The 21,463-nt window shown below is 43.0% G+C and overlaps 1 protein-coding gene and 1 long non-coding RNA gene across 3 annotated transcripts in view; one reads left to right on the forward strand and one right to left on the reverse strand.

Moving 5' to 3' along the window:
- Window positions 1-10,981, forward strand: part of DISC1 (DISC1 scaffold protein) — a 363,689-nt gene extending 352,708 nt beyond the window's left edge. For both annotated transcript variants that reach the window (XM_084624148.1, XM_084624149.1), the window contains one exon: window positions 9,421-10,981. In XM_084624148.1, coding sequence (XP_084480274.1) covers window positions 9,421-9,570 — 150 coding nt within the window. In that variant the 3' untranslated portion in view covers window positions 9,571-10,981. The remainder of the gene's footprint in view (window positions 1-9,420) is intronic.
- LOC311518383 overlaps window positions 1-21,463 on the reverse strand; it is a 78,120-nt gene that overhangs the window by 48,986 nt on the left and 7,671 nt on the right. The gene's annotated exons all lie outside the window — the stretch shown is intronic.

Here is a 21,463-nt window from a genome sequence, read left to right on the forward strand (position 1 = left end):
ATGGGCTTGGAGAACTCCTTGCCTCACTCCAGCCCCAGGAGAACAGTGACACAAACAGAGAAATCAGGTAATTGGAAGCAAAGGCATCCCTAGCTCGCTGCTCCTTCAATAGGTAACTTGTTTGCATGGTGGGAATCACAACACATACAGTATAAGACACAACATTATGTACTAATCTCAGACCACTGCAGTACTTAGGGCCACTGTAAACAGGCAGAATGGTTTGCTAGGTAGAACAGGAAAAACCAACCAAACAACCCACAGACTTCTGTCTGGCCATTTGTATTCCTCCTGTACCTGTTTCCCCCACGTGTTCAGAGTGCACTACTTACAGCAAAATAATATTACATTATGAGAGATCCAAACCAGGAAATCCCAGTCCAAGCCATCACCTCAGCCCGCAGCTCCAATGCCTTCTGTCACCCAGCAACCTACTCTTAAAGAGTTTCCGGTCCTCCTCCCTGGGTTCTCTGGTTTGTAGCATCCAGCCCTTCGTCTTCTGCCCTTGAGCACTTTGTGCCAGGGGAGGAAGAAGCTTAATTGGGTTAATCCTGTTTTCTAGCAGCAAACTAGTAGTAGCCCTGCACCCTGTCAGAGACATGTATTGAGCTTGACCCCCCCATGCAGAACTCCATTTGTTACCAAAAGAGACTCTACATACTGCTTGAAAGCGATATATGGCCCTTTGCCTCAGTATTTCAGCCTTAACTTTACAGTTACTAGTGTGCTTTGGTTTGTCATATTGTGAATGTGGTGACCTTCCTGAGACTACTAGAATTTATTTCAAGCATCAACCAGTCATATCTCTTGCTCCTCCAGCAAACAGCTGCTTTTATTTATATTTTTTCTTTTCTTTCTGCCTCGTAGATATCATATTCAGTGGTAGTGAAGCATATAATTTTTTCTTCCATTCTTTTCTACCTAAAAACCTTTTGTAATCATTTAGCATATTCCAAACAACAGCATGTAGTTCCAGGCTGCATATCAAAGATAATTAAATCTCAGGGGTTTCTTGGTGTTCATAAACTGCATGAGCTATGCTTTTACCAGTTCTGAGTTCAGCAGAACTTTATGATTAAATTGCATCTTGGTATTCAATCTGCAGGGCCGGCCTTGGACTCACCGGGGCCTAGGGCAGAAACTAAGGAGTGGGCCCCCACCCTGCCTCCCTTACCTGCTCACACATTAGATTTCTGCAACATTTCTGAAGCTGAAGCACAACCCCTGCCATGCGGGGCCCCCTATAGTCCTGGGCAGTTAGCCTGCTTGCTACCCTCTAATGCTGGCCCTGTCAGTCTGAGACCACTTATTACACAATAACAGTATTTCCCTGCCTCACAGAGGTGGCGTGAGGCTTAATTCACTAGTGCTTGTAAAATGCTTTGAGATCATTGGATGGGAAAAGTATATAGAAATGCATATTATTGTTGTTATTTATATAAAGTCATAGATTGATTCTGTCTAGATTAATAAAGCTGCCCCAAAATTAAGGGAAATGTACCCTCTACCCAAAATTCCCCCCCGCCATAGTAAAGTGTAAAGAGTGAAACATCACAGTAAATTAATGTAAATTACATAAAAGATGAAGTTTTGAGGAAGCTATAATAGAATCAAAAGCTGCCAAAAGGCTTTTCAAACTGGTGTTCATGCCTGCCACAGGAGTGATTTGCATAACTTTCCCATGATTCTCCATAGTCACATTTTTCAAAAGAGAGAGAGCTTGCTTTTTACAGTCGCATAACCTAAGGGTGCCTTGTTTTGACATTGCATTGGCATTGTAGTTGGGTAAAACAACATTTCATAATGGATGAACTCTAAGAAGGCCAAAAGCAGTATAGCATTTCCTTTCTGTGTATTAAGTTTCGAAAAAAGTACGGTTTTCGTTCCAGCTCCAGGTTTTTTCCCATTTACACTGAACTAGAACTCAGGGTCTCACGAATACCCTGTGATGCTTTACTGTTGTAAACTAAGATTTACTCTTCTCTATTATCAGTTGAATCTGTGTTAGCATTTTTGGGCCCCGATACTGCAACCTGACCTGTGCAGGAAGATCACGGAGTACATTAAGAAGGGGGGAAAGAAGTCAAGAAATTGTCCAAGAAAATTAGACAATTGGCTTGTTCTTCTTCCTGGGATAGCAGTTCCTCTAACTCCTCACCAGAAGGCTCCAGAGCTAAAAGCTCTGGTCTCGAGGTTTTCAGACATAGAAAGAATAAGCATAATAAAAGATGAGATTCCAGCGTAATGTGTCCGGGTAGGCCTCTATGGCTAAACGCTTCACATGCAATCAGAGGAACAGAGACATTGGCAGAAAAGGGGGCTCAAAACTCCCTGGACTAACCAGACACTGCTTATGCTGTGATCAACCATGCTACAACTTCCAAACCAACCAAACCCTGCTCATAGGGCAGGTCGGTCATGCCACATCTGCTAGACTAACACAACTCTGCTCACTATGCTCGACCATGCCTCATACAGCCGACTGTAGAGGACTGAGAGGGAGAGCAGCGCACACATGGAGGAACAAGCAGGCAGTAAGGGGCCTCTTGGCTCACCACTTATATCTGACTGACTAACTCTGCCTGCTCTAACAAGGGGGTGGTAACCCTTCTGGAAGCCTGTCTTGTTCACCCTAGGATTCAGTGAGGCAACACGGCTGTGCTCTTCTGTAGTACCGTCTGGCTTATTAAGAGATGCAGTCAGACAAAGACCGGCACTAAGCAGCTGTTAGGTAGCTATGCCTGGCTCACTAAGAGTATGTCTACACTGGGGGGGAAAAACACAACAAACCACGCCATGGCAGAGAGTCTTAAAGTCTGGGTCAACTGACTTGGGCCCACACGACAGGGCTAAGAATAGCAGTGTAGACGTTCCCACTTAAACTGAAGCCCGGGCTCTGAAACCTGGTGAGGGGGGAGGGTCTCAAAGCCCTGACAGCAGCCTGAGTGGGAACATCAACACTGCTGTTTTTAGCCCCGTGAACCTGAGTCAGTTGACCCATACTCTGAAACTCTCTGCCATAGGGTTTGATTTGTTTGTTTGGGATTTTCTGCAGTGTGCATGTACCACAAGGGATCCACTGAGACAAAGGGCTGCACCATGCAGCTGTTATGTAGCTCTTCTTGGCTTACTAGGGAGTCCAGTGATAGGCCAAAACCATATTAGCAGCTTTGAAACTTTCAGGAGGTTAGCAATTCGGGGAGCCATTAGACAAAGTCATGACAGAGTCCTCAGATAAATCAAAAAGACCTTACAGGACTTCCTGATTCCAAACGAAGGAAAAGGAATAGCCAGCTCTGTTACAGGCTTAAGAACCTTTTCATGGCTAATCCTCTAAAGACAGAAGGTGAGGCTACAAAAAGTCAGATGGAACAAGTTTAAGCCCGGGAAGGGGAGAGAGCACTCTTCCCATAGTGCAAATTCTAACACTAGAACAACTCCTGACTGTGGTCAGGTGGGTCGAGCAAGCAAGAACTGGGGGTGGGGAAGCTATTAAAATTCAAGGACCAATGGCCTCTCAACATCAGACAGATGGGCCCTGGATGATGTTCGAGAAAAGTGTCAGAAGATTCCAAATCATGGTTTTCTCCCTTCTCAACTACTCTCAAATCCTCAAAAGTGGCGGAATATACCAAAGGCCACAGATCATCTTTTGCAAATCAGTGTGATAGAGAGAGCCACCAAGGCAGTGATGTTCTCCTGCCAATATTCATTCTTATTTCTGGTACCCAAGAGATCTGGGGAGGACAGAGCTGTGTTGGATTAAAAGCACCTGAACAAGTTAATAAGGAGGCCCAGGTTCAAGATGGACACTTTGAAGTCAATAGTGGGAGTGATCTGCCAGGATGATTACCTTACATCAGTCGACTTGAGGGAGGCCTACCTTCATGTGCCAGTTCACAAGGGGCACAGGGGAGTTTTGCAACTTACTCATGGGACCAATCATTTTCAATACAAAGTGCTGCTTTTCAGACAGTCATTTTTGCCTTGGGTGCTCACAAAATTCCTCATTTTGGTGGCTGTTCACAGACAGTAGGAGACACAGATGTACCCTTCCCTTGCTGACATTTAAGTAAGAGCCCCATCCAAGAAGGAGTCCACTTGAGTAACCTGAACCACAATTCAGATGTTACAACAGCATGGATTTATAGTACATTCCGAAAAGGGTCTTCAGCCATATCAGTGCCTAGTTCATCTAGATGCAGAGGCTCACAAAATGTTTCTGCCAAGAGATAGGACAAGATTAGATCAGCAATTACCCTCCTGAGGAGATGCCCAAGGGCATTAGTCAGCACTCTGAGTGTTCTAGGGGTGATTGTGTCCTGCACAGGGATAGTGTTCTGATCAAGTATGCATATGAGGACTCTCCCGGGCTTCCTGATGTCGATTCCCTGTTCTCTGATATTTCCATCACAGAAAGTGACCATTTTGTTGCTTGTTCTGAATTCCCTGGATTTGTGGATGAGTCATAGAATCATAGAATCATAGAATATCAGGGTTGGAAGGGACCCCAGAAGGTCATCTAGTCCAACCCCCTGCTCAAAGCAGGACCAATTCCCAGTTAAATCATCCCAGCCAGGGCTTTGTCAAGCCTGACCTTAAAAACCTCTAAGGAAGGAGATTCTACCACCTCCCTAGGTAACGCATTCCAGTGTTTCACCACCCTCTTAGTGAAAAAGTTTTTCCTAATATCCAATCTAAACCTCCCCCACTGCAACTTGAGACCATTACTCCTCGTTCTGTCATCTGCTACCATTGAGAACAGTCTAGAGCCATCCTCTTTGGAACCCCCTTTCAGGTAGTTGAAAGCAGCTATCAAATCCCCCCTCATTCTTCTCTTCTGCAGGCTAAACAATCCCAGCTCCCTCAGCCTCTCCTCATAACTCATGTGTTCCAGTCCCCTAATCATTTTTGTTGCCCTTCGCTGGACTCTCTCCAATTTATCCACATCCTTCTTGAAGTGTGGGGCCCAAAACTGGACACAGTACTCCAGATGAGGCCTCACCAATGTCGAATAGAGGGGAACGATCACGTCCCTCGATCTGCTCGCTATGCCCCTACTTATACATCCCAAAATGCCATTGGCCTTCTTGGCAACAAGGGCACACTGCTGACTCATATCCAGCTTCTCGTCCACTGTCACCCCTAGGTCCTTTTCCGCAGAACTGCTGCCTAGCCATTCGGTCCCTAGTCTGTAGCTGTGCATTGGGTTCTTCCGTCCTAAGTGCAGGACCCTGCACTTATCCTTATTGAACCTCATCAGATTCCTTTTGGCCCAATCTTCCAATTGGTCTAGGTCCTTCTGTATCCTATCCCTCCCCTCCAGCGTATCTACCACTCCTCCCAGTTTAGTATCATCCGCAAATTTGCTGAGAGTGCAATCCACACCATCCTCCAGATCATTTATGAAGATATTGAATAAAACCGGCCCCAGGACCGACCCTTGGGGCACTCCACTTGATACCGGCTGCCAACTAGACATGGAGCCATTGATCACTACCCGTTGAGCCCGACAATTTAGCCAGCTTTCTACCCACCTTAAAGTGCATTCATCCAGCCCATACTTCCTTAACTTGCTGACAAGAATACTATGGGAGACCGTGTCAAAAGCTTTGCTAAAGTCAAGAAACAATACATCCACTGCTTTCCCTTCATCCACAGAACCATCATAAAAGGCGATTAGATTAGTCAGGCATGACCTTCCCTTGGTGAATCCATGCTGGCTGTTCCTGATCACTTTCCTCTCATGCAAGTGCTTCGGGATTGATTCTTTGAGGACCTGCTCCATGATCTTTCCAGGGACTGAGGTGAGGCTGACTGGCCTGTAGTTCCCAGGATCTTCCTTCTTCCCTTTTTTAAAGATTGGCACTACATTAGCCTTTTTCCAGTCATCCGGGACTTCCCCGGTTCGCCACGAGTTTTCAAAGATAATGGCCAGTGGCTCTGCAATCACAGCCGCCAATTCCTTCAGCACTCTCGGATGCAACTCGTCCGGCCCCATGGACTTGTGCACGTCCAGCTTTTCTAAATAGTCCCTAACCGCCTCTATCTCCACAGAGGGCTGGCCATCTCTTCCGCATTTTGTGATGCCCAGCGCAGCAGTCTGGGAGCTGACCTTGTTAGTGAAAACAGAGGCAAAAAAAGCATTGAGTACATTAGCTTTTTCCACATCCTCTGTCACTAGGTTGCCTCCCTCATTCAGTAAGGGGCCCACACATTCCTTGGCTTTCTTCTTGTTGCCAACATACCTGAAGAAACCCTTCTTGTTACTCTTGACATCTCTGGCTAGCTGCAGCTCCAGGTGCGATTTGGCCCTCCTGATAACATTCCTACATGCCCGAGCAATATTTTTATACTCTTCCCTGGTCATATGTCCAACCTTCCACTTCTTGTAAGCTTCTTTTTTATGTTTAAGATCCGCTAGGATTTCACCATTAAGCCAAGCTGGTCGCCTGCCATATTTACTATTTTTTCGACTCATCGGGATGGTTTGTCCCTGTAACCTCAACAGGGATTCCTTGAAATACAGCCAGCTCTCCTGGACTCCTTTCCCCTTCAAGTTCGTCCCCCTAGTTTCCCTAGTGCCCATCACCACCAGGGTAATACAGAAAATTAGAAAGGAGGAAATGGGAGTGATCTTAGTGATCTTAGTGGCTCCGCATTGGCCCAGGAGGCTTTGGCTTCCTGCCCTGGTGGACATGTCAGTGAGAGTCACCATTTTTCCTGAATCCGAGGCCAGATTTGTTATCTCGGGAACCAGTTCTTCACCAAGATCCAAGCAAGTCAAATCTAGCAGCTTGGCATTTGAAAGGAAGTTTCTAAAATGAAAGGGTACTCTGCTGGTCTTGTCAAAACTCTGTTGGCATCTAGGAGAAAGTAAAGAAACAGGTCTTATTCAAGGATTTGGCTAAATTCACACAGAAAGAGACATATTCAGCAGCATGTAACCAAAGTGTCTTATGTTCTGGAATTTTTACAGGGCAGTTTTTATGTCAGGTTGGAGGCGAATACCTTAAAAGTACACATTTCTGCACTGTCGACAATTTTGAGTGTATCCAGAAAGTCTTATGTTTCCCACCATAAGAATGTGTGTCGCTTCATTAGAACAGTTCAGCTATTGGGTCCTCCTAAGGTGCAGAGAGCGCTGCCTTGGGATGTGAACATTGTGCTCAATGCCTTAATGCAGGTGCACTTTGAACTTATTAAATCAGTTTCATTGCACTACCTATCAAAATAACCTTTTTCATCCCCATCAGCTTGCCCAGAAGGGTGTCCGAGTTGGGAGCTCTAGCAACTGATCCATCCTTTGGCATCTTCCACAAAGATAAGGTGGTTTTGTGAATGGCTCTCACCTTTATTCCAAAAGTAAATTTTATTTTTCATTGAGCACAATTAAGCATTTTTCATTGCTTTCCTTTTGTCCACATCCTTCTCACCCAAAGGAGAAACTGTGGTATTTGTTGGATGCAAGCAAGCCTTAAAGGATTACCTGAAAAGGACTGAGAGCTTAAGAAGAACAGCCTTCCTGGTCTTATTTCATCCAAGGAAAAGAGGTGCTAAAGCATATAGATTATCAGTCTCACAGTGTATATGCCAGTGTGTATGGAGCAAAAGATCTCAATCCTCCAGTGAAAAGAAGAGCTCACTCAGCACGAGTGGAGATGGCATCATGGATTGAGAAAGCGCAGGCCCCTTATGAGGCAATCTGTAAAACTGCAGAACTGGTCATTCCTGCATACATTTACCAAGTTTTACAACACAGATACTCAGCCTTCAGCTGATGCAACCTTTAGGCAGGTAGGGCCTGCATGGTGTGGCAATTCCTTAGAGTAAGAGAATCCTTTCTCTGAGTGACATTTTGTTCCCTCCCAAGGAATTTTGTCACTGCTCAGAAAATCCTGTATTGAGGATCTGTGGACCTTGCCTGGAGAGAGAATGGGAGAATTTGTGGTTGCTTACCTGAAAATGTTCCCTTCTTGAAAGGGATAGGTCCACAGACAGAGCCCTCCCCTGGAAATCCATTAAGAGAAATCTGTCAAACTTGTGGTTAAAGTTCTCTGCAGAAGTTAAAATCTTTCTTGTTGTTCATGTTTCTTGTCAAGTATTTTTTTTGCAAGGTACTGATGCAGGATGAGAAACTCCTTTTTTGTTTCACAGTCCAGAGGGCTTAGCTTTGGAAGCATCTTGTAACTAAGGGAGTCTTTGGAAGGTGGGGCTAGTTCTGCCCCCTGTGGTTACAAACTAGCGATGACTAAGGCTACATTTATGTCACGGAGGTCATGGAAGTCCCATAATCCGAGACTTCCAGAGACCTCCATGCCATGCTCCGCTTCAGTGCATGGGCTGCGGGACTCTGGAGCTGGCAGCCAGCGCGGCCCTGGCAAGGTGACAGACTCCTGAGGGGGCCTTCCTTAGGGTTCCAGCAGTGGGCGACAGCCTTACGGGGGGTTGGAGGGAACACACCTCGGGCGAGTGGCTGGGGTGTCCCATTTTCTCTTTGGGAAATATGGTCACCCTGCAGCTCCCAGCTGCCGGGGGCGGAGGGGGCCCCTCTGCAGCTTCCGCAGGCAGAGGGGGAACCTCACAGCTCCCAGCCACAACAGTGGCCGGGGAAAACCATGGAGCCGCAGCAGCAAAAGGCACAGACAGGTCATGGCTTTCATGAATTTTTGTTTATTGCCTGTGACCTGTCCATGACATTCACTAAAAATAACCATGACAAAATCCTAGCCTTAGTGATGACCCATACTGAGAATCTGTGGACTTATCCCGTCAAAGAAGGGATAATTTTCAGGTAATTCTCCCATTTCCTATGTATAAAGCGCTGGGGAGGACACGGTGAAAGTTGGTAACTAGTCCAAATTCTACCCTCATGTGCAAATGTGTGACTCCCACTGAGTTCAGGCAGCACAATGCGTGTGAATCCAAGGATAGTACTTGGTCTTGTATTAGTGAGGATTACTGTTCAGGAGCTGAGGGGTTGCCGCATTAATCGCAGGAGCTCTTTTGATATTCATTAATAACTGTGTTGGGATTTCAGGTTATTCCAATGGGAGACTGACTGCAAGAGTGCCTGTGGGCATCAGAATAGACAACCTCTGTATTGATCTATACCTCCTCCCCCCCCCCCCAAAAAAGCCCCCTCCAACCAACTGAGTTCATTTCTAACCCTTATAAGACAAGCGCTAAGTAATGCCACTTGAGGACTTCAAAGTTACTGGAAATCCAAAATAAATAAATAAAAAGCAAGTGTGAAATATGTATGAATATTTCATCCAAACAATTTGGAAGAGCTTGAAGCCACAATTAGATAGCAATGCCCATCTGTTGTGAACAGCAGAACAACAATTTATTTCATAACTTGGAGAGAGAAAAGGGGCTGCTAATCACCTTTAGGTTTATTCCTTAATAAAGCATGTACAGTCTCTACAGAGGGAGATCCAGATGGTGAAGGAAACTCTGCAGGCCATGCTGATGCAGCTCCAGCCGGATAAGGAGGCAAGAGAAGATGAGGCTGGAGACTTCCTCTGTGACAGCTGGTGTCCAGGAAAACAAGACTTAAAGAAATAATGGGGGGTGGGGGGGTTCTGGTGTTTTAATGTTAATTCACAAAGGGTTGCTTTTAGTAACTGAATACGGTCTTACGAAGCCTTGAGGATCTCTTCTCTCCCTGCATAACTAATAACAACTAAATCAATTATGGAGAAATGGAGCCTGGAGGTTTATCAACAGAAGTGTTCTACACAGCTTCACATGTTCTGGCACAGACTGGAAAACAGCTTTCAGAGCAGAGCATCTCCTGTAATTGTGTAGATTACAAATTGATCTATTTCAAGTGATTCAGCAAAGTCTCCTTTAATGTCAGAGTGAGATTTTTCTAACAATGTTATAAACAACTTCCTTACTTGTGCATTCTTCAGTCTTTTTCTCCTTCAACATGTAATGTTAAAGGCAGTATTCTTCAGTATTGCTGAGAGACAGCTGAGGGAATAAGTAATTTTTTGCCTTTGTAACATCTTTCTTACACCCAAGTTATTTTCAGATTCCTACGAAATATAAAACCACTAGGATAGAATTCAAAATAACCAAATTCTTCTAACTTATATTAGGACTGCACTTACCCACTGGCATTCAACATAGCAGAGATAATTAACATCAGACTAGAGAATAATAGCTTTTCAACCATTTTCATTTACATTTTATAGCAAATGCGTATTAATACCAAAACCTCAGAACATTTAAAGTGATAACCTGCTGATTTGTGGTTTTTATATTTGAATACTGTACGAACATTAAGTAATTTTTCTTAATATTATGCTTACTTCTTTGACCTGCCCTATATTGTCATAAAGAAAGGTTTTTGGGTGTGTATATACATATGTATGTTTGATAGAGTTATATTATCTGTTTAATCTCTTTGTTTGCTACAGAAAAAAAGAAAAGGAATGGAACTTAAACCCAGCTAAATATTGGTGATTTACAATGGTGCAGTGTTCATACAATTTGTAAATTGTGTACTCATAAATCAAAACATTCTCGCTTGGATGCTAAAATAAACTGAGGTTATCACATTTTCATTTGGAATCCTATTTCTGCTATTTGCTGCAGAGACTATGAGGAGGGAAATTAAAAATAAATTAATAAATAAAACAGCTCCTTAAAAACTCAATTCAATTTAATTCAATTTTTAAATTACTAGCTCAAGCAAATTTTTTACAACGGTATATTGTATCCCATTTTTAAAACAACCATTTTCGTTTGAAAAATGGACTTTTAAAAAATAATAATTCACGTTTGGGCCATTAGAGTTGCTGGGTTTACAAACAAAGCATGATGGTTTTTCAGACATTAATCCCTGGGCTACTAGCCAGATAGACCTACAAAACTGTGTCCATTCTTTGTAAAAAGAAAAGGAGTACTTGTGGCACCTTAGAGACTAACCAATTTATTTGATCATGAGCTTTCGTGAGCTACAGCTCACTTCATCGGATGCATACCGTGGAAACTGCAGAAGACATTATATACACACAGAGACCATGAAACAATACCTCCTCCCACCCCACTGTCCTGCTGGTAATAGCTTATCTAAAGTGATCATCAAGTTGGGCCATTTCCAGCACAAATCCAGGTTTTCTCACCCTCCGCCCCCCCCCCCCACACACACACAAACTCACTCTCCTGCTGGTAATAGCCCATCCAAAGTGACCACTCTCTTCACAATGTGTATGATAATCAAGGTGGGCCATTTCCTGCACAAATCCAGGTTCTCTCACTCTTACCTGGATTTGTGCAGGAAATGGCCCACCTTGATTATCATACACATTGTGAAGAGAGTGGTCACTTTGGATGGGCTATTACCAGCAGGAGAGTGAGTTTGTGTGTGGGGGGGGGGGGCGGAGGGTGAGAAAACCTGGATTTGTGCTGGAAATGGCCCAACTTGATGATCACTTTAGATAAGCTATTACCAGCAGGACAGTGGGGTGGGAGGAGGTATTGTTTCATGGTCTCTGTGTGTATATAATGTCTTCTGCAGTTTCCACGGTATGCATCCGATGAAGTGAGCTGTAGCTCACGAAAGCTCATGCTCAAATAAATTGGTTAGTCTCTAAGGTGCCACAAGTCCTCCTTTTCTTTTTGCGAATACAGACTAACACGGCTGTTACTCTGAATCCATTCTTTGTGTACTTCAAGACTAGAGTTAAAATTTTCTACCTCAAAATGTTAAATAAAATATATATACACACACACACACTCACACACAAAAAGCACCAGGCAGCTGTGATTTACAGCAGGGTTATAATTTCATCCAGGGAGGTAAAACTGACAAACCATGAGAGTCAAGTTCCAGTGGTTTGTGAAGTCATCAGATCTTCAGGATGGATTACAGCCCTGTAATTCAAAACAAGGTTGGCTTTTATCTTTAGATCAGAATCCAGGTTGTGACTAAGAGTCCTGGGTCAGTGCCTTGCCTGGGCTTCAATTCTCCTTTCTCCATTGCAGCCTTTCCCTTAATCATCCACAGCCTCCCATGGAAGGCTCCTGCTGCTGCCTCTTCTTTTTCTCTTCCGTCAACCTCCCCGCTCACCTACTCCAAGCTATCCTTGGAGAGTTTCTGCACATTGCCTCTCTACTGCACTTTCTGCAAACACCCGTAGAAGTGGATGAACAAAGCATTAGTTACTAGTCATAGGCAGACCAAGTGCAGACTGTATGCTGCTGCTCTTTTGCTCACAGGGTGAAATTCACCCTTATGCATAGGGCTGGCCCAAGGCCTATGTGCCACTTAAATCCCTCTTAATCGGGGGAGGGCTGCGGAGAGGAGAACTTACTCTGCACAGTGATGAAATTCAGCCTACCCTCCTTAAAGTTAGTGACAATTCTGGGTAAAAACTGATGGTAGAATATGGCCATAAAACTGGCATGATGACCCAGTTATAATGCTGTTGGGCCTAAATGTGGGCTAACATCTAACAGAGCCAAGGCTCACCCACAAATTACAGTTCACTGTGTTACTAACCCAAGATGAGTTCACCCTGCATATATAACACCACACACAGGACCAGAGTGTGAACATCATGCTCACTTTGGTGAGCAGTTACTCACATGCACACCACCCTTGGGAGAATGCAGAGCTTCGTCATTGTTGACTGTGCAGCATGTGTGAACCAAACACAGCCCACACTAGCTATTTATAAATCACAAAGCACAGCAAGAACCAAATGGAGCTGCTTTGCAGCAGTTCAAGTCACAGCACTTTTCTCACAATGACTCTCAGCCTTCAAGCAGGGACAGTTAATCCTCAGATTCTGTTCTTTTGTCAAGCTGTGGGAGTTTCTGAAGAAATTCCATTTTGATTTAAAACATAGTGGCTTTCATGTTTCACCTTTTCAAAGCATTGTTAGTTTTTAATTTAAAAAGTATACAACCACTATAATAAAAACACTGAACTCTTAAACTATCAGTCATTACTTGATTTGTATGTAATTTTATATTTTGATGTATTAACATTTTATTTTTTTTACACATCTCTCTCTCTCTCTCTGTGGCTTATATTTTTAATGTATCATTCCATTATCTTTACTATTTGTTGTGGGAAGTTAACAGCCAATCCAATAATTGTTCTAAGTCAGTTTGAATAAAAAATATAATAAAGTAAATCGTTTACTGCACCTCAGTCACCTTTCTTTTACTGTGGATAGGAAATATATTCTTCTGCAAATAAAGAGAACAATGTCGTAAGGTTTACGTGCATTTATTGTTCATTTAGTTTACCAATGCTTTTAGCTTTAAGTGGGAAAATTCAGTGTCTGGCAACTTGCAGAGAAGGGAGGAAGTGTCTATTAGAGAAGTTCTGGGAACATCCCATCTTCTGGAAACGTTTCTGAAAATCCATTCCACTAGGTGCAATTTAGTGCAACAGCAAACAATATTGATTTTCAGAAGTCTCTTTGTATGAATGGGGTAGTAAGGATAGTCAGTAGCTAGGGCATGTACTGGGACTTGAGACCTCAGTTCACTTCCCAGTTCAGCCAGAGACTTTGTGTGTGATCTAGTCACTTAGTTTCCTCAATTCTCCACCTGTAAAATACTTCCCTGCTTCGCAGAGATATTGTGGGAATAAAGAAAAGGAGGACTTGTGGCACCTTAGAGACTAACCCATTTATTAGAGCATAAGCTTTCGTGAGCTACAGCTCACTTCCTCAGATGCATATCGTCCACGATATGCATCTGAGGAAGTGAGCTGTAGCTCACGAAAGCTTATGCTCTAATAAATGGGTTAGTCTCTAAGGTGCCACAAGTCCTCCTTTTCTTTTTGCGAATACAGACTAACACGGCTGCTACTCTGAAACCTGTGGGAATAAAGTCCATTAATGATTGTGAGGTGCTCAGATACCACAGCAATGAAGGGCCAGTTAAGTACCTAGATTGAATTTTCTTTTTTAACCTCTAAGCCTTAGTACAAGATCTCTGCAGCAGCCAAGTCCCAATTAAGGCCTATTTGAGAATGTAAGTGTGAGTTTAGTGGTACACAGGCCTTATCCTGTGCCTCTGAACAGGGGTGAATTTCATCCTGTATTAACCAGGGATGCAAGTCATCTCTTGCAGGGCCGGTTTAGCAGGTACCCAGAGGGAGACAAGAATCCCACCATGGATAAATCCCTCCCTCCCCGTACCTCCCACATATTCCCTCATTTAACACACACCCCATGCTCCCGCCATTAATTCATACAGTGCTAAAGTGAGATATAGTGTCATGAGAGGGGACTATAAATTCCCCACCAATTTGGTCTTTGAACATGCACACACCAAAGAGAAAAGAAAATGGGAAACCAAATGCACACACTGAGCCGACTATAAACACTGAAATAGCTGTTGCTCTCTGTATTTAAAATTTACTTTGGGAAATAAGGGTGGTGGGGTGGGAGGGAGAAGCAGCCTGAGGATGGCTCTGATCTATCCAAATATTTTTGTTCTCAATTTTTGTTCTCAATCTCAATCTAATCCCATTTTTTCTACGGCTTGACATTTCAGTCTTTTACTTTCCTATCATTACTTATTAAATCAAGATAAGCACCTCTTTTCTAGAGAGGCTGGAGAAGGCAGTTATAGAATGGCTCCCAGATATGCAGCAGTGCTTCAGGGTGGAATTAGAATAATCTTTATGTATCCTCTTAGTTTGCTATTCTATTAAAAGTGAGACTGGGACCAAGAGATTTTTAGTTTCAGAGATTTAGCATATGCAACAAAGAAGCTCTAAAAAAAGTATACACATACAGATTTTGTCTGCACTGTCGAGGATAATAACTTCTGGGGATAAAAACTGAAGGACGCAGAATATTTCTTCTGTATCTGAAAACTAGCCCAACCAAAAGCCATGATAAAGTGTCTCACTTTTAAATCTCTAAAGGAGGCCTAAATGTGAATCCTGCTTAAAAAGCAGCTGAGGTTTGTCTGAGCAAGGGGGAGTCTATGAGTACTACATAGAGTCTACACTGCACACTAAGCCCAGGCTCTGACTCCCATTTGAGCCCAAGCCCCACTTCCAGTCAGACTCGGATCAGCAAGCGCTCAGGTCCCAGGTCCTATGACCTACTAGGGGCAGTCGGAGCCAGAGTCCTGTTGTAATTCAAGTCCAAACCCTGTTGTTTTGCAGTGTGGATGCAGCTCAAGTCACAGACCCAAGTCATGAGGTCTGCGTAGTGTAATATGGATGCTTTAGCACAGCTGAGACCCAGAACAAGCAGTTGTAAACTAGGTTTACAATGCAGCGCGTTTGGGCTTGCAAACACCGAGTTCACATGCCTGGACAGACCTGGGTTTACAATGTAGTGTAGATATACCCTATGTTCTCCGAATGCACTGTATTCAGTCACGTTCCTGTGGGGAGAGCGATACAGGAGACAACAGGGTCAGGGTCTTGAGAAGAGACACAGGTAAAACCACTAAAAAAAGCCTATGCACCATTAGGACAGTTGCTGTTGCCAGTGTAGATGAACACACAACTTGTAATAATAATAATAAAAAAAGAAGCAAAAGTGTAAAGGGCAGAAAAAGATAATAAGAAAATAATCACAGCACGGCTCAGAGACACATGATAGATCTCGCTGGAGAAATGGAAAATTAAAAAGACCTTTGCACAATGGCAAACCAATATACAATGCAAAGAAAACAATCTCTGATTTATCGCTATTCAGACAATGAGAAAGTGAAATGCCGAAGGGGAATTGTCTTGCCAAATGGGCAGTTTAACTTTTTGAGGGCGAGCTGATCAGCTCACAATTACATTAGAGTCTGATGCTAATTTCCAGTAGCTTTAAAAACACACACACACACACACACCCCCACCCACCCACCTACCTTCAGCACTGAGAGAAGCAGTGCACCTCATGTGCATTACTCCTATTTCCCTCCACTGTGTTCTACGAATTCTATGTCTCCAGGGCATCTCTGCCCAGCACCACCCACTCAGAACAAGTGCCTTGGTGAAGATTTTCAGATGGTTATGGAGAGAGTGAGTATCTCAGCATGCCTCTTCTCACGAAGATGCCCTTTCTAGTCCCTGGTGTATGCAAGTCTGAGAATTCTAAAAGATCAGGGCCGGCCTCAACGAGTGTGCAAGCAACTCTTTCGGCCCAAGTGCAGATCTGACAACTCAGGTGTACATACCAGCCTTTCCATGTTTTTGCTTGGGCTCACTGTCAGACTACGCAGCCTATAGTTACCCAGGTCATCCCATTTACCCTTCTAAAATATTTTCACATTAGATTTTTTCAGTTCTCTGGAACTTCCCCAGCATTCAAAGAGTTGTTACAAATCAACACTATCTTTTCCCAAGGTTTTGCTTTAATTGGTATTTCCTATGGGTTGATTAAGCAGCTCTTTCAGGCCCAGTCTCATAGTTTACATGACACTAACCAAGATCGGGGCACAAACTGCAGCAGGGGGAAGAAGATCAGTAGAGGGGAAGGGCCTGAATTTAGATTCTGTCCTGCTGCCAGATGGGGAGTTTGGCCCATGATTTGCTTCTTTGCTCTCCTGCTGCTCAGGGGTCATGGTAGATTGCTGCTTTAACATGAGCTCCCCGTGCTGTGTTATAGCGAAGAGGGTGAACAAGATCTTCAGCTGTACAGGCAAGGGAATATCAAGTAGGAGCAGGGAGGTGGTGTTACCACTATTGCTCTGTATACAGCAATAGTGAGACCATTGCCAACTGCTGTAACCAGTTCAGGTTCCCATACTCCAAAAAAAGATGTTGAAAAATTAGAAAGGGTTCAGAAAAGAACTACAAGAATGATTCCAGGCCTGGAAAACATACCTTATACTGAGAGACTTAACGAGCTCAATGTAGTTAGTTTATCCAAGAGACAATTAAGGGGTGGCTTGATGAAGGTCTACAAGTACCTGCATGGAAAAGAGCTTTCTGAAAGTAGATGGCTCTTTAATCCAGCAAGATCCAAAGGTTGGAAGCTGAAACTTGACCAATTCAAATTGGAAATAATGCGCACAATTTTAACAGTGAGGGTGTTTAACCATTGTAACAGCTGACATGGGGATATAGTGGTTTCTTCATTGCTTGCAGTCTTTAAATCAAGAATGGACACCTTTCTAAATGACATGCTTTCCAGAGGAGAGCAACAAAAATGATGAGAGATTTAGAAAACCTACCTATGAGAAAAGCTTAAAAACTGGGCATGTTTAGTCTTTATAACTGTCTTCAAATGTGTTAGAAAAAGGACCAGTTGTCCTCCTTATGCACTGAAGTAGGACAAGTAGTAATTGGCTTAATATGCAACAAACGAGATTAAAGTTAGATATTAGGAAAAACTAATTTACTATATGGTTAAATGCTGGAACAGATTACCTCAGGAGGTGGAATTCCAGTCATTGGAGGTTTTAAGAACAGGTTAGACGAACACCTGTTAGGCATGGTCTAGGTTTACTTGGTCCTGCCTCGTCCCCATGGTCTGGACTAAAGGGTCCCTTCCAGCTCTACACTTCTATGATTTCTATGCTGTAGTTCAATAAGAAATAATGGCTTTAATGTAGAAATTATTGATAAGGTTCTATGGACTGTGTTATACATGAGGGCAGATTAGATTATCATAATGGTCCATTCTAGCTTTAAAATCTATGAATTATGATTAACAAAGTAATCAACAATCACAAGGAAAAGAAACACTTGACAACTGCTCTAAACGCTCTCAGCTGTATGTACAACAGCTAGAATTTAGCTGTAAAGGGGAGGTGAAACTGAGCAGTAAGAAGGGGTTTACTGCGAAGTTTCCTGAAATGCAGAGATTGAAGCAATCGTAGAATATAGCTCTGTTCAGAAGCCTGACTAGCCAGGCAAGAAACACTAACTAATGCATGCATTCCATAGACAGCAGGCAGGGCAGACTTCAGGGACCACAGTGGGCTGTCTGGGAATATTCATGGCCTTCAGGGAGTGACATGCAGCTGTGACAGCCATACAAAGGACTGAGAGATTGAAAAGACAGTCTCCTATTTGTAGCTCACTACAGGCTTCTTAACATCAATCTCTTCCATCTCTGCCTAAACCACCTGTGTCATCTGCCACCAATGGTTTGGACCATTGTAGTCCCAGCTGGGAAAGCCCCAGCCTTAGAGGCATTAGCAGGGAATTGAATTGGAGTGGAAATCTCTCTCTCTGTGGAGCATTATGCCTTCTGCTGGCTTGTCTCCTGAGAGTGTGACTGAATAGGGCAATGCAAACGGAGAGAAGTGGTTAGACGAATAAATGAGTTTATCATGAGTAACAGATTAATTCGACAGGGCTTTATGAAAACTGCACTAATCGACTAACAGAGGGAGAATTCCACAACTGCTTAGGTCCACAGAAACAGAAGTAAGGTATCAAGTTACAGGCATGACACCATCAGAACTAAATGCTCATTGGCTAATTTATCCTGTGGGCAGGACTCTAGCCCCTATTCTGAGTTGTTCAGTCCAGCAATGGGAGGACAGGGTTGGCTGCACACAGCCTTTGTTGCTGTGGGATTCCCCCAAAATGGGTTGATTCAGACCCCAGCATAAACTAGAACAACCCCAAGGGGTGCACCAACTTGCACCTCATCTACAACAGTCTCCAAAGGCTAACTTGGCAGCGCAGAATAGTCAAAACATTGTGCACTCGGGCCATAGGCCACCCTCCCCCAACGTGTCCCCGCCAACTACCAGCAAGTCCCTATGCTGCTAGGGGATTCAGCACAGGGCCATTCCAGCAGCCATATACTACATGGGAACTATGCTGGGATAATTCACCAGTGAGGTGGTTCAACTGCTCTCCACCACTGGCACCGTATAAAGGGGCCTGAACACAGTCCACTACTGGAGCTTTTGCCTCTAGCTGGTTGTAGAAGCTGCTGGCTTTTCAAAATTGACTCTCTGGATGACAAAGAGAAGACATGGCAAATGAAACTAAATAAGAGAGAAAGAAAGAAACTCAATAGCCAATGTATATTATATAGTGTAGCCTATAGAGATGACTCTTGCTTATGATATAGAGAAATGTGTGGAAATATAAATAGGCTCAAAAATCCATTGCCTAAAAATAGACTTGACAATAGCTAAGCCAGGCCTGGTAAAATGTGAGTGAAGTAAAGTGAGACAGCCCAGAAGCAAGTGAGAGACAAATTAGGGCATAATCCCAGGTCATGTTGCAGTATGGTTTGGGCTTAACTGGTTTTTACAAGTGTTTTAGATAAAATGTTAATGTTTTAGAAAATGCTTTCTATATTGATACTTATTGGTCTGGCATTTATGCAGATGTTTAATTAAAGATAAGTTTTGTATTAAATAACCAGTGAGGGAGTAGAAGGTATTTTAATTATGGTAGCAGAAATGTAGATAGGTAAAAAGAAGATTTAATACTAATTAATTATAGGGTGTTATTGTAATTGATTATAAAAGGAGTAGCACGCTAATTTTAGATTAGGCCCACCCATCCACCATTAAGGTATCATTAGAGAAAGGATTATACCTATTCTTGCTATACGGGGATTGATCACCCCATAATACATCATTTTATCTTAGAACGTAAGTAGCAATGCAGTGTATGCTATATTGTAATGCCAGTTGGTTTAACAATATTATTTTATATAAAATCTTTAATTTTCTACTCATTCACTGTCCTCCCATTAAATTAAATCACTGTAACCATGCTGGAGGCTCAAACCTTAAAGAATTCAGTTGGATTCTATTCTTTACCTTTAAACTGCTAATTGGGAATACATAAATCAAAGGTTACACACTACTACAGCACATTGAAAAGTCCTACAGGGTGACTTAGTGTACGGTGCTGTAGCAGTGTCCACACGGCAAGTAACTGTGGGGCAAATGGGTGCTCCGTAGATTCACACCATGGCTTGCTGCACACTAATTCACCATGAAGACAAGCTCTAAATCACGAAGCTCAAATTTAGACTATTTACACTCAATACAAAGAGAAATTAAATAAATGGTTGAAGAGATTGTGATCCGCTCACAGATGTGCTATGGGCTTCAATACAAGGTGAATTAATCAGCTACACTAAGCCTTGTGAATAATTGACTCAGGTCAGATCTACTTGCTATGGTTAATTTCTGCTGTGTGAGAGACAGCGTCTTAAACTCTAAAGAGAAGAACAATCCAGAATCATACCAACACTTGCACAGCTATGTCCTGCACTTGTCAGAGCAGCCATTGTTTGATTGATCTACCACAGGGTATTTTCATTAAAAAGAAGGAAAAGGTGAAAGGAACACACAGTTTCGTACTAAGGGACGTGACTTGTCGCTTCTTATTTTCCACTATGAACTGCAGTGACTACAACTAGTCTATCTGCATTAATCCTGTTGTAGATAAGAAATGCCTCCCTTTTCCATGGCATTCCATGCCCCCCTCCAATGAACGTACCCTCTACCTGTATTGAATTTATGGCACTACTTGACATTTTACCTTCTGCACAGCCAGTGGCGTGCCCTGGTATATAGTTGCTGAACCTCTGCATTAATACTCCCTGGTTATGACAATACAGGGCACAGGGAGCAGAAAGGCATCATCAGCCTTCTTGTGTTGTCTGTCTTGTGTACGCTTTTTATGATCATGAATTGAAAATGTAGTATTGATTGGATCTCCTCGAATGTCATTTCTTAATAACCCCATTAAATATAAAGTAGACCTTATGTAATGGAAGAAATGGAGGACTGATAGTGTCTCCTGCAAGACAAATTAATCATTGTGTGTTTCTAATTAATGTCTACTCCTCTGCAATTTTAATTCACAAAATAATCTAGCTTTTTAGAGGCATCTCAACAGGAGATGTATGGGGTGGGTAGGCAGGCAATTGTTCAGAGATTTCTTTAGTTACTTTCCATGTAAACTGGAAACAGTGTCTGCTTATCTGTAACAAAGAATGGGCAAAGGCTTCAGATTTTGCTTCTAAGGCTGTTAATGGTTACTGAGCCATTTGTTATAGGAGGTGATTTTCAACTCTAGAGAAGAAGAGCAAGATCAATAGAAAAAAGAAAACAGTCATGACCTTCTGATATGGATTGTCCTCCTAAACTATGTAAACAATTAGCTGATATCTCATGCTCAAATATTTCAGTAGCCCTCTTGGTTCTAATTCACTCCTGGGCAGAGGGCCAGAAAAAGGCATATGCACCACTTAAAGTCAGCAAAGGCCTTCAATATAAAGCTTACATATGTCTTCAGTGGTGCACAGACCTTTGAGCACAGGATTGAATTTCATTCTAGGATTAGGAACTTCAATATTCTCATGTTGTTATTTAATTTTCTATATATTTCATTTTGATTCTGCTTTCCTGTTTTGATCTCCATAGGCAGCACTATCCCTCTGCCATATGCCCAAGCAAGGCCCTGCTATAACTGATTGGCACATCAGGTGCAAAATTTGCTGGGTTGCAACATCCCTCGCCTCAGGGCTGCATGCGCAGAAAC

The sequence above is a fragment of the Lepidochelys olivacea genome, assembly GCF_965140295.1.
Source record: "Lepidochelys olivacea isolate rLepOli2 genome assembly, chromosome: 3".
Lineage (NCBI taxonomy): Eukaryota > Metazoa > Chordata > Testudines > Cheloniidae > Lepidochelys > Lepidochelys olivacea.